The sequence below is a fragment of the Strigops habroptila genome, chromosome 9 (assembly GCF_004027225.2).
Source record: "Strigops habroptila isolate Jane chromosome 9, bStrHab1.2.pri, whole genome shotgun sequence".
Taxonomy (NCBI): Eukaryota; Metazoa; Chordata; class Aves; order Psittaciformes; family Psittacidae; genus Strigops; species Strigops habroptila.
In genome coordinates this window covers 18,806,828-18,820,567 of record NC_044285.2, presented here as the reverse complement: position 1 = coordinate 18,820,567, position 13,740 = coordinate 18,806,828, and the positions used below count along the sequence as shown (strand labels likewise).

At 38.2% G+C, this 13,740-nt stretch overlaps 1 protein-coding gene across 4 annotated transcripts in view; it reads left to right on the top strand.

The window, feature by feature from the left end:
• The window catches only part of NRG4 (neuregulin 4), a 47,527-nt gene extending 33,787 nt beyond the window's left edge, over positions 1-13,740 (top strand). For 2 of the 4 annotated variants that reach the window (XM_030496778.1, XM_030496775.1), the window contains exons 3-6: positions 34-127; positions 8,056-8,205; positions 13,326-13,405; positions 13,502-13,740. In XM_030496778.1, coding sequence (XP_030352638.1) covers positions 34-127; positions 8,056-8,205; positions 13,326-13,405; positions 13,502-13,518 — 341 coding nt within the window. In that variant the 3' untranslated portion in view covers positions 13,519-13,740. The remainder of the gene's footprint in view (positions 1-33; positions 128-8,055; positions 8,206-13,325; positions 13,406-13,501) is intronic. The other 2 variants (XM_030496777.1, XM_030496776.1) reach the window with 1 other exon arrangement.

Sequence of the window (13,740 nt, the reverse complement as noted above, 5' to 3'; positions counted from 1 at the left end):
TTAATCTATGTCTGTTTTGGTCGTATTTTTAAGATCATGAAGAACTCTGTGGCACCAGTTATGGATCTTTTTGTCTAAATGGAGGGATTTGTTATATGATTCCTACTGTATCCAGTCCATTCTGCAGGTCAGTGAAACTAAGTTTGTGTGTTGAAGTATTGGCCAGTAGCTGTCTAAAGAGTGTTTCTCCATTTTGCTTCTCTAAGAAACTATGGTTAAAATGTTATACAAAAGAAAATACCTATCACTATGCCTGTTCCATATCCAGCAATTCATGCTCAGATTACTTATCTAGTCTGCAGAGACATGACAATATGAGAACAATAAATGTGTATACTTGGTGTATATTTGTTTGATAGGTGCAACAGTACTCAGTTATGTATGCATTCATATGCTCTCTATATTTAGAGCCATATTTCCTCCTCTCATTACAATACAGAAAGGAACAAAATACCCTTTGCCTCTCAGAGGATAGACTGTAGGAAAGGCATTCAGAAAGGCAAAGTACATTCCCAGTTTTTCTTTCAGATGAGTTACATTGCAGAAATTCTTATAAAATGGCTTGACCTGAACAAAATGAAGAGACACAAAAAGGAATATTATCTTTCAAAGGGAGTGAAAAAAGAATGTAATTCAAGACTTCCTGTGTTCTCTGAATCTCATTGAAATACTCAGAGGGCAGCTTTACAGTGACAGCCAAAGACCACTTGATAAAGAAACATCAAGGCAGCAAATAATAGACATTTCTTACACCATTCATTTATGGGACCATTCTTTTTGAAGCCCATGTAGCACACTGGAAAAGAAGCATTTCCTCTTTTTCCACATGGATACATTTCCTACACAAATACAGCCCTATCCTTTTATTTTCTCATTTACCAAGACATAAGATGATGCTAAATTAAATTGTAATTTTTCATGGTTCTGCATTTCCTAATTCTGAGTTACCATTCCTCAAAATAAATTATGGTTAATTTCATGGGCTTACTTAACATAACAGCAGGCATTCAGACATGTATTACATACACTAAGGATATTACCTGGTTTTCTTCCGTGGTAACTTCTGCTTCCTCATCAATCTTGAGCTATAACTGATGATAACTGGATCAAACAGTTGAAGGAGGAAACAAAATCTTTTCTAAGATGGCTAATTTTAAAGTATTTCTTCCTTTTGTTTGGGACAGTTCAATTTAAACGTTTAAACTCAAGCCTGTAAACTCATCTAGTAAATGAGAGAGAAGAGGCAATTTTGTGGTAAATGCTCAGTGAAAAATATACGCAGCACACCACTGTCATTAGGCATATTGTCCAATGTCACACAGTGAATCAGATCCAGAAGTGAGGATAAAGCTCGGAAGTGCTGTATGATGACAATGATTTATTCTAACTGCTAAAACCTTGCAAGCTTATGCAACGTAAAATGAATACTACAGCCACAAAAAGTAAAACATGTTGAAATCTGTATGTTCTTTTCCTAGAAGGAATCCCATATTACAACGTTAAAATACTTAAATGAAAAAACAATGGTTAGACTAAACAGCATCACACAATTTCAAAGCACCCTCTCAACCATTGCTAGACTGTGTTATGAGGAAGGTGTATTTGATGCAATGACTGTAAATATGAGGTAACAAATACTCAGAACAATACATTCTTCAGGAGCACAAGCTAGTCACCATAGATAATTTCCACTTTAAAAGGGCTCCAAATGAAGAAATTTGTAGTTCAGGTACTAGAGGATTTTATAATCTGCTGAAGCAGAAAAGCAGCATCCTCAGAGCATTTCTGTTATACTCAGGCAATCTTACTGCATTTAAATTGCCAAGTATTTTTCTTCTGTATCTAGTGGTTGATTCTGAAGTTATATGGGTTAAAATAGCAGCATTCTATTTAAGCATGTCCTCATTCTAAGCATGTTCCTTAATCAGTCAGAGAAGGCTAATTATAGATGAGAAAGGTTTTGTTTACACACAGATATCTTAGTAATCAGCAGTGATGTGAATAGAAACAACAGAAAAAATGCATCACTATTCAGCAGAATTCAGAAAAATATTTGGTACTTTGGAACTTCAAGGCTGGCATCATCATGCACTTGTGCAAAGTTTCTTTGACGCAGGTTTCTGCCAAATCCCCCCTAAAGCTTCCAAGTGTCCTCAGATGCTCATCTCCCACCAATGGAAAAACTGGGTCACTTTCAGAATCAAAGGCTGAATGGTCATTAGTACAGCATTGATTAAAGGGGGAAATGGAGCAAGGACAGACTAACAAACTGTAAAAAACCTTAAAACACATTTACCTTGACATGCTACTTATTTACACAAATGAGTTCTGCTAAACACAGTTAGCCCAGATTACTCGATGTGACATCACTGCAAGTAATTTCACAATGTAACGAGCAAAATTGCATCATTCTTCAGAACTGTGTGTTTTGTAGCATGGTAACAAATCAAGAGCCACTGCTTACTTTGGGAATTTGAGATACTTTTACCATTCAGAAATGAATACATCCACAAAGTACAGATTTAACAGAAATAAAACATTAGTTGCCCCCCCTCCCCTGTGCAACATTAGCAGATTTTAAATAGAGCTGATGTGTATTAAAACATGAAGTTGCTCAGCTGCCATCTTCCCACATCCCTTCTCTAACAATGAGTTCCTGCTCTCAGCAGCAGAAGACACACCTGTCACCACGAACAAGATGCGCTTCAAATGTACTAAACAAATACAGCAGAATGGAGAGGGATGGAAAAGCAGCTGCCTCAGGTGTATCATAAAACATGAAGCTGAAAGCTGTTTGCCTCAGCACCTAATGCACAGCTGTCCCATTAATTAATGCAGTGCGGAATTAAGCAAAGATTTTATTCTCTGAGGGGAAGCTTTGGTACTTCCTTTTTGTCTTACACATGGCAGATTTCTGAGAGCCCTCTTTATTTCAAACAAATACAGATGGTGTAAGACCACACAAACACAGCTCCTCTGCTTCTGAGGGCAGTACACTTAGAACTTCATAGTGAATGCTCTCCTTTTGAGGAAGGGATCATATTCTGCAGAGAGCAGTGCATTCAGGCTCAGTACTGCAAGAGACAAAGGCACTTTGGAAATCTCCCTGGAATTCCAGTGTACAGTTAGAGGCTATCTCTACTTTCCCCTTCCTTGCTTCTACCCCAATCAAATCTCTCCTCTACCTTTCCTATACTAATCCAATAAATCCCATGCAAATTCCTTCCATCACTTTCTGTATACCCCATCCTCATCTGGCTCTTTCTCTGAGATGGGTCCTACATTCCCTTTTTCAAACATCCCCACCACAAGTGATATACTTGCTGTGGTGTCAGCCTTCAGAATATACCCACTGCAAGCTGCCAGTGAAGGGCTTCCCATTCATCTGGGCTTTTCTTCTTTCTCTGCCTCCCAAACTATACTTTCACATACCCCAGGCTCTTCTGAAAATGAAGTGTCCAATTAGTACTTTTCAGTTTTGCTTTTAGCTTGAAAAGTAGGAACAAAAGTTAGAACACACACCAGAAGTATAACCAAAAAAAGTCACTATCAAGATCTATTTTTAATGGGACATAAAATAGAAAATGGAACATTATCTTATGTGTTTGAAAAGTATTAGTGATCAGAATTAATATCATTGCCAGATACACTAAAGCTTGCCATATGAAGACTTAGCTAAGGGAGTTCTAGGGGAAAGTAACCCATTCTTTCAACTTCTCTCAAGTAGCAGCATCTTTATTTTACTCCTTATGTATATAAATACAGCTTCAGAGTAACAGTTTTGAAACTGCTCTGAACAGAAAACTGTTTTAAAGGCTGCTTAGGGCTTCCAATTAACTTTGCCATTGCTTATTCACTTTGGCTTTAAATTCTTTTTCATACATGCTAGATGCCCTTATAAGTGTATGGATTAGGACGATTTTTAGGAGCCTGCTACAGATGGGAGATTATGGTGATTTTGAAGCTCTCAGCCATGTAATCTGAATTGCTTTGACAAGCAGATAATTTTTCAGCTGTCTTCTTCTGCTTAGAGCTTTATATTTACATGCAAATGATTTTTATACCAAAAAGCATCCAGGTTTTTCCTGACTAAAGGAAGGCTAAACAAAAATTAAAATCAAGACTCTCATAGTACAATCTTAAGCAATGGGAGCCTGTGTGCAAATTTGACTCAAATCCTACTTCCATGTTTAAAGTCTGTCAGGTACTCACTTATGACGCCCACCTTAGAGTCTGGAAGAGAAAGAAACCTTCTTACCTAAATCAGACACTTGCACTGTCTCATGAACTGCATCTGCAAATGAGACAGCAGAAATGCCTTGTGTTATTGGAGGGCTATTATATTTTAACTACTGATCAGATTGTAAAGGATCAATATAATTGCAGATCCGCTGGTCATCTCCTGACACGTTATCCAATGCAGTCTATTTCTTTCTACCTTGCATTGATGCTGATAAGGGTAGTTTTGATTAATACCCTATGTTGGAAGATTCTGTGGATTTCTTTAGGTGTATTATGTTAGTGTTTTGTCTCCAGCACAGCCCCTATTGCACTTTTGTATACAACAGTTAAGGCTGGCTCATCTCATCTGACAAGAGGTGGGCGTGTGCAGGCACCTAGGAAAGCAGAAATCTGGATGCTATCTGAAAATGGGAGTTTCTAGTCTCACAGCTTTACCTCAGACATTGAAGGCAGTTGTCTTTCAACTCCAATTGAATTGTAAATTGAAATTTCTTAGAGGAGGAAAGAACTTTTTTCCATTTCAAAAATCAACTTTGGAATGCTACATAGGACCTTTTAAAGCCAACAGACAGCACGTGCTGAAACAGCAGGCTAAGAACATGCAGATGTTGTGCAACAGCAACACCTGGCCTAGTGACCATATGACCTAAATTAGCACAACTCCCTCTTACTATAGCCTGGAATCAGGCCTCTGGTTTTTGCTCTCATTCATTCAAGTGCAAGAAACACAGCTGCCTGCCACATTAATGACTGCAAGTGTGTCATGCTTAACCTGTGCTCTACTTTCTCGCATCCTTTACAAACAAGATAAACTATGAGCTGCTATTGACTTTTAAGGCTGTGTATAGTAAGACTGACTACCTCTACAAGACACTGTATAGATACCATCAGTCTGGATTATGTTCACAGCCCAATTGCTTGTTAGAGACTGCTTTTCTGTCTTGCTTGCAGTCACTGTGAATGTAACTCCACTGAAATTACTAGAGCTCTGCTAATGCAACAAGATAAGTGAGTTCCACTGCTAAGTATTGAAGTCTGCTTAGTTTCTTTCCCACCAGTTTCAGGAAAGGACTTAAAGTAGAAACCTTTCCCTTTTTTAACTTGTCTTAATGCATCAGCTGCTTTTACATTTAACACAGTAATTCCCCTGTTTGTACATCAGCATTAATGACTTCATAACTAATATCTGAACATCTGGATTTTCAGAGATGCCCATACTACAACAGAGCCTGTTGGTAGGGTCATATAAGCTATAATTTTGTTTAAATGTTACCAAGAGACACCTCATTTCAGTTTTCCCATTTCTATGAAAACCTCCATCATTTTTAGGTTACTTCTAAGTATTTTCTACATAGCATGGAATGACCTTCAGCAAGCATGTGAACAGGTCAGCCTAGAGAAAGTAGCTGGGAAGCTTTATAATCCCTAATCCATTGCATACAGTCAGATACTATTGGACTGGCAAGTCATGGAAAACATGGTTCTAAAACTTGTTTTGGTTACATCCAGGAAGAGTTAATATGTTCAGCATCCAGGATGCTTTAAGTTTTGTATGCTCATTAGTGTGGGTCTTTTCCCCTTTGCTATAACCCTGGATTCATATTAGCTGTAGTTTCCTCTTACAGTCTTTGGCCTTGTGGCTCCTTTCCTTCACGAAGACTTGTGACTACCTTAAGCATCTGGTTCTGTTTAGTAGAAGGTGGCTACAATGTCATCACATTCCCAATTTTTTTCCTATGGTCTTTCCAGGACATGAATATGGCTTCCATGCACTGCTCATGCCAAATCACGCTACTGTATCACAACAGTTCTCTAAGCCTAATCCTATATGCAACCTTTTACCTGATCCTATATGCAACTCTCTCCAGCCAGGAGGACTGCCTTTTCTTCCTCTTGCTTCAGTTTTGTCTTTAGGCTACTGACCTACCCTTTACACTCATTCTCTAGAACTTTTCCATGAGCCTTAATCTCATGCCAAAACCTATTTATTTTTTCTTCCTGTATCATTTTAGACTTGCATTATTCTCCAGTTTTCATTGGTATTCAAGAGTACTTCTATGAATTCTATATTCCATTTTCTGTCCCTGTTATTCTATTCAGCTCTCCAAAGCATTTCTCTCTCACTTGCCAGAGAACAATGCCCCACTCAAACTACACTGCTATTCTTAAAGTATTCTGCAGTATTTCAGAAATAGGCCACTGAAATGCCACTATACCTACAGTAAATATCTGGAACATTATCTCCAGCAATCAGAGCAGTCTGCCTACCCTTCCTTCTTCCAGCAGTCAAATATAGTAACTTTGAAAAGTCTCACATCATCCTTAGCAAATGATGGCTGTTTGATCACTTGCACAGCTTTAATAGATGATGATAATTACCTTTTCTTTTTTTCCTAGTGTCTAAATCTTCCATGTTCTTTCCAAAACAAAATGCTAGTAATTCTCTGTGCAATAGTTTAGACCAGTAGTACTGAAATAGTGGTCAATGTACAGGAAGCAATGCTGGGAGTCACATCAAGCATGCATGTTGGTGTGCTCACGGTGATGCCTTTCTCTTATTTAGATATACTAGACATCTTTCTTCTTTTTTGGCAGTTCCTCCCCACTCAACCTTCTTATCCCTCATCTGAAATTATACCTTGCAGCTGCCAATGCAATTGCTTATGTCACCGATTATTATGACTTCAGTGCCAGAAATAGCAAGAAAGAGCAAGATCTTTAGCAATACAAATAGGGAGAAGCAAATTTACATACATAAAAGATACATGAAAAATGTAGTTATTGAATGAAGTACTTTCCATTTTCTGTAATGCTATAAATTCCTTAAGAAAACATAGAAGAATAAGTGCAAAATGTAAGACAAATGAAGACTGGCTGCCCAGGGAAGTGGCTGAGTCATCATCCCTGGAGATATTTAAAAGACATATAGATGTGGAACTTAAGGACATGGTTTAGTGGTGGACTTGGCAGTGCTGGGTCAACGGTTGTACTTGATTATCTTAAAGGTCTTTTCCAACCTAAACAATTCTGTGATTAATTTAGCTTCAACCTATCTATTTTTGACTCAACATGAATTACTAAGCCATTAATTTTATTTATTGTTAATAAAATATCATACCATTTTACCATGGTAAAATACCGTATTCATTTCAATCCTCCTTCAGAAGAAGTTTTCAGAAGCTCAATACATAAAATAAGCATAGTAGAGAAGACTTTTAGCTACATCTCTCCAAGAGAGGGTCATTCACTAAACATGTAACATGTTCTGGCATGAATTATTACACTGCATAAACTACTTGTGCAATTTAAGGTGTACTGTGTCTCAATGAATCCTCATTTCCTTGATCTATTTAGTTGACAGTAGTAGCTCCCCCAAAAAGCAAGCTAGGAAGTTACACGAAAGAGGGAAAAGCAAGCATGACTACTGTGTGAGAACCAGTGGGATGACACAGTTAACACTGAAGAGGTGGATTTAATTAATTAAATCTGCCAGTGGAGGCAGCAGATTTAACTGCCAGGTACACCTTTGTGAAGCATATTGCTAATCCAATGAATGTATTAAGAAAGATATGGTTTAAGATATAAATGCAATATGGATCAGAATGTAAACTTGATGCCCAACATGCCCGTTCCCTTTGTTCCAGAAATGTGAGGTGAGTGGAAATTTCATAAGAAAACTTGCTGTGAAGCAAATGTAGACTTTGAATTATGCTGTAACAAGTTCTCTCCCCCCTTAAGACCAAAAGAAGCCTTTATGCTTTTCATATTAGATGACAAGTTACCATCTAATCCAAATAAAACTTGGTTTCCCAGGTGTATTGAGAATTACACAGGAGCCCGCTGTGAGGAAGTTTTGCTGCCCAGCATCAAGTCCCAAGCTAAAGGTGACCTGTTCGCAGCTTTCTTGGCTTCACTGCTTCTTCTAGGAGTTCTTGTAATTGGAGCATTCTACTTCCTTTGCAGGTAAAAGTGCTTCAGAGTGCTGAAGCTATTTAATCAAGTAGAAATTTCTTCTGGTAATCATGTACTAATTATTTGAATGTAAAAGTATGTAATGAATTATCCATAAGGTTTGTATGGTTATTCAGCATAATTAATGTGGATGATTCAACTTGTTGCTTGTGATATTTTACTTACTGGCTTGCAGTATTCTCAACGTCTTTTCTAAGCTAGTACTTAGAGTTGCTTCGTAAAAAAGACAAGTAGTACACCCATTTCTGAGAGATTTTTACAGTCTACTCAGAGTTAATGCAACATTGCAAAACATTCGTCAACCCTTATGTTGTTCAAAGATTGAGAAGTAGAGCAAATTACTAAAGGGCTTCACGATCAGAAACTGTTCCACTGCATTGAATTGCCAGCCAAACCAACTGAGGCCATTAGCCCCCAGTTCCTTTTCAGTTTCTGGTTTAAAAAGGAAAACTAAGGAAAAATCAAATTCAAGAATAATCCTAGGTAAATGCTCAGTAACTAACTAACATCTAGAACAGGTCAGAAGACTAACTCATTTGTCCAGGATGATGTGTGTTTGAGTAGCAAGAAAACATCAGCGCTAGACAGCAAGTGATGCAGCTTTGGGTTTAGTAGAATTTTAGGAATATTAGGACTTGCAATGAAGACACACAAGCAGTTTCTGGGATTAAGTCAACTGCTGATGCTGTACAAATATAAGTACACTTATACCAAACCCAAACAATCTTACTGTCTTCACTTACTCTCAGCATTCATGTATGCAAATCAACCTCCTACATCCCCTCTTGTTTTTTGAGTACAGCACTTTTTGTAAGAGCTCATTTTGTAATATACTGTTAATATGTATTTATGCCTTTATGAGGCAACTTACTAGCCCCTATAGTTCTTAACCACCACAGACTTGCAGCCACTTCCTATTTCTCCTATGCTGCATTTCTCCTTGGTCATAACCTAAGGTTCTTGCAATTCTATTCTTTGCTCTCCCATAATCACATTGCCAAATCAACCTCTTTGATCAGTGCCTTTCAATGAGCGACCTTTGGAATAGCTGGTCTAGTTTTACCTCAGCTGCTGTCATGGAAACCCACTGAATGCCAGTTTTTCCCATAGCTGAATATATTTAGAAGAGAGAGTATTTGATAAAACAGAGCTTGTATTAAAACCTCTCTTTGCAGAGGATACTGCTTTTAGTCATTTTAGTTAAATTAATCCTGTCTCAGCTGTGGAACGCCACGGCAGGAGTTTGCCAAACGACATTTGCAGATTACTATAAAATTATTAGAATGGAATACAGCTTTAACTAAAGAAAAAAAATATTCAAGTCTCCCAGAGGTACAGAGAGTATTTTTTTAAAAGTAAAGCTTATCTCTGAGAAGAGGAAAATAGTCTTCAGGGACCAGACTTCAGAGAGTAATCTGTTAAAAGATCCCTTTCCTCTTGCATACAGTAAACTTAGGGGAAGGCTGGAGACACATTTACTGAGTTTTACAGGCAAAGAGCCTTGCATTGCAAAGCACAGATGCTGAGAATAACAGTAATGACAGGCCTGTGCAACTCTTTTATTAGACAGTTGGAAGATGAACCCCAGGTACTCTACTTCTTCATAGGAAATCAGTTTACTCAAGCTTTTCTTAACTGGCAAAACAAGTAGTAGTGCCTCTTTGTTAGAAAAACAAAGGCAGCAACTCAGTCTTAACAGAGTTGCCCTTGAACCTATCTTATGTACCAGACTAGCTTGGGAAATCTCATAAAACCATGATCAGCTTCTTTACACTAAAGAAAAGAAGTGTGACCAGCAGGTTGTAGCAGGCCTACAAGGATGCTGGAGAGGGACTCTTCATCAGGGACTATAGCAACAGGACAAGGGGTGATGGGTTTAAACTGAAACAGGGGAAGTTCAGGTTAGATATAAGGAAGAAGTTCTTTACTGTGAGGGTGCTGAGGCGCTGGCACAGACTGCCCAAAGAAGTGGTAAATGCTCCATCCCTGGCAGTGTTCAAGGCCAGGCTGGACAGAGCCTTGAGCGACCTGGTCTAGTGTGAGGCGTCCCTGCCCATGGCAGGGGGTTGGAACTAGATGATCTTAAGGTACTTTCCAACCCAAACCATTCTGTGATTCTATAGAAGAACATTACTGGCTAAAAGTTTTATCTTACCTTTACACTTCAGAGGCTGATGTAGCACAATCATCTTCTACTAGAAAACTCATCTGTAAGAGAAACACTTGATGTGTAAAAGTCCTTATCTCTTGACTGAAGTGACCAACGTACAAGTCTCAAGTGAAGCCTACTCCTCTCTATTCAGCTCTATAAACAAGGATTATTGCTAGCAGCTGTCACTAATATTGTATTTTTTCACCAAAAATTTGATCTAGCACCATCATAACATTCTGAAAGAGGGTGGAATTGAGACTTGTAAGGGTGAGCTGTGAGTTTGTGTCATCTTTGATTTGTCCTCTTCAAAGAATATATTTAAAATGCTAGAGAAATATTGTGCTATCAGGTTTCCACTGTTACACTTTATTAACAAGTATGTTTGATCCAGAATCAGAAAGCAGAGGTTCCCCTGCCCATTGTGTTAGTAAGCATTTCTGTGGCTCTTTCAGCAGAGGATTCTAGTGCAGTTTTAGTATAAACAGTAATGCAATCTGGAGGGATGCAAAAGGGGGGATATTAATTGCAATTGAGGATACAGAAACTGAACCTCTAAAATTACACATAAAATCTTTTAGAATTTAGGAGATCAGTTTTCTATCCCTGTCATCACTTGTATTCCCCTGTATTTCCTTTCTAAGTTTTCTTCCTCTCAGGCTGCTTGGGGCAGATTTCAGGACCAGGAATGTGCACGTGCTCCCTATAAACAAATCCAACCTGCATACAAGGGTGGAGAGAAAAGATTTTGTTGCTCCACTTACAAAACCAAATCATATATAACAGTGAAAGTAACCAATAAGAGGGCTGCATAGAAAAAGCTCTGGGTGAACAGTGGGAAATTTCTCCTTTTATATTTAGCTGAGTCATCACGTTTTTACCAGCCAAGGATTTCCTTTTTCCAATCCATCAGCAATCTGATGTTAAGCTGATTTCATGCTGTATTTGATTATTTACTAGGATTCATCAAGATTTTATGGTTTGGGAAAGCAAACCTACAAGGAGGAGAGAGAATCAAAGATAATGAAGAAACAGAATTTAAAAGGGCTGGAGAGTGAGAATGATGGAAAGGAGAACAAAATAAAGATAGAGGAAAGGAACCAAAGCTCAAAGTGAAAGGAACAGCAGAGAATAGAGGGAGGTGAGAGGGAGAAGTGGTCATGGGCTGGTAATGAAAAAAAAAACCAGCTTAAAACTGGAAAAGATAAACAGTAGTCGAGGGTTAAACCTCCCTCTGTTGCTGGAACCCACTGAAGGAAAGGCTGCTGTTGAGCTGTCTTAGTCTCAGACTGAGAGAATATAATTATTTAGGTAGTGCAGCGAGTAGCTTTAATTTACTTTCCGAAAAAATGATGAGGAATGTTGCTGCAAAGAAAAGACTACGTTTTTGTATCTCCTCAAAGATAAGTCTTTTAAAACAATTGTATATCATGTTGTAGGAATTCATAAGAAAGTACTGTCACCCAAAATCAAGGTGAAAACCAGTTCAGCACATTGAAGTAACATTCCTGTGATACTTCTTCAAGTTTTCTCCAGGAATGTGTTATTTCGTAGGCAATAAATGTGGCTTCTCTGTCAAAGGGAGAATCCCAGTCTTTAAAGATCATGCTCAGTTCTGTTTGCCACCCTCCTGTACAAGCTCAGCACATAAAACTATTGCTATTTCTAACTACTGAGATTCACTAGAAGACATGGCATCATGCCAACAATTTCTTTTTAACAAAGCTAGTCAAATATTTACATTGGGAATGTAAAACTTATCCACACATATATATTTTAAATCAGAACTGGTCTTCTGAGAGTGATTTGCTATTCAACACTGAATAAATGTCTTGGATTGGAGCAGGCTTTTGTGTGTGTTTAGGCCCAGGAGCTGCATAACATGTTAGCAGAGCAGAGCGTATGGAGGCAGAGCAAATCCAGCTCTAGCCACTCTTTATTTTGAAACAAACACACACACACCGTGCCAAGCAGTGGTTCTGAGAAAGCCTATCAGTTTAACCTGGGGAAAACAGGAAAGTGTGCAAAAATCCTTGCTATTACATTAGTACTGAGGTAAGAAATGGCAGATTTTGCTACAAGCATTTCACCTGTCAGTGCAGGTCCATCTGGCCTTCCTTCTCCAGAAACATATTGTACAAGAGTTCCTGGGAGAACAATAAGAAAGATAGCTGATGAGTATAGGTTTCACATAAGCTAGCTTTTGTTTAAAAACATTACAGAGACCTGAACACCACAGCTTAGACGAATAGAGAAAACCCTAGGGAAAACTAAAATAAATCTGCAGTTCATTTCTATACCTTATTATAAGTCCATGTTGAAATGGCACATTACCTGTAAGGTAAGTATAATATTGATGAACAGGAACTCAGCCAGGCAAAACAACAGGGTCTAGGAATAAAGCCATTTAAGCTGTCCAAAACAACAGACTTTGTGGAGGAGGTATATCACCACAGGACACAAACTGGACAGAAAGGAGGAGAGCTCGTGACTCTTCTCAAGAGAGCAGATGTCTAATTACTATTAAAAGAAGGGGAAAGAGACAGCAAGAGATCAGCTCTATTTAAAAGATGTGTTTCTCCTCAAGGAAGTGTGGAAAATAACACCTTACTCATGTATCACTTCCAAATGCTAAAGGAGTTCATGATAAATACTTTAGTGATATCTACTAATTGCTTAAATAAAGACCTGAGAAATCAAACAAGAACATGTACTTCAGGAGAGAAGCCATGTAGTGCTGAGTGCTGTTCCTGCCTCTGATCTCTCTTCTCCCTCAAATACGTGCTTCTCAAAAATGTTGAGTATTAATTGGAAAGTAATTGCAGAAGATCCATGTCACTTTTCCCAATGGAAGCATTATTCAATTCATTTGTCTCTTCTCTGATAACTTTTTTCAGTCTCTGTGTGTTTTGTTTTGGGGTTTTTCCTCCCTGTCATCTGTTTTCTTGTTTCATATGGTCAGGAAAGGTTCCATTCCAAGGACAAGTTCCTCAGAGTGTGGTGCCAACCTGGTTGAAACTACCAGCAGCAATGGCTGCATCAGTGAGTACATTTAAAGTTAAATGATTGGACTCCGTAAAGTAGGCAGGGGAAGACATTTTCTTTCATTAAAATCATGTGTTTTGTTTTATTTTTCAGAAATAATAACAGAATAAAGCTTTAGAGTGGAAGAATGCTGGGAAAACAACACGTGCAGCAACCCTAAGAAAGCAACAGTTGTAGAGGATGATGTCGCAAGCAAGATGAGAGAAGACAGTAGACTGAAATAGGAAGCTTACTTACATGTTGGAGAAGACAAACTAGAGAAACAGTTGCACTTACCAGAGTTTCTATCTATTATTGAAGGTGTATAAAATTATACAGAAATCACTAATTTA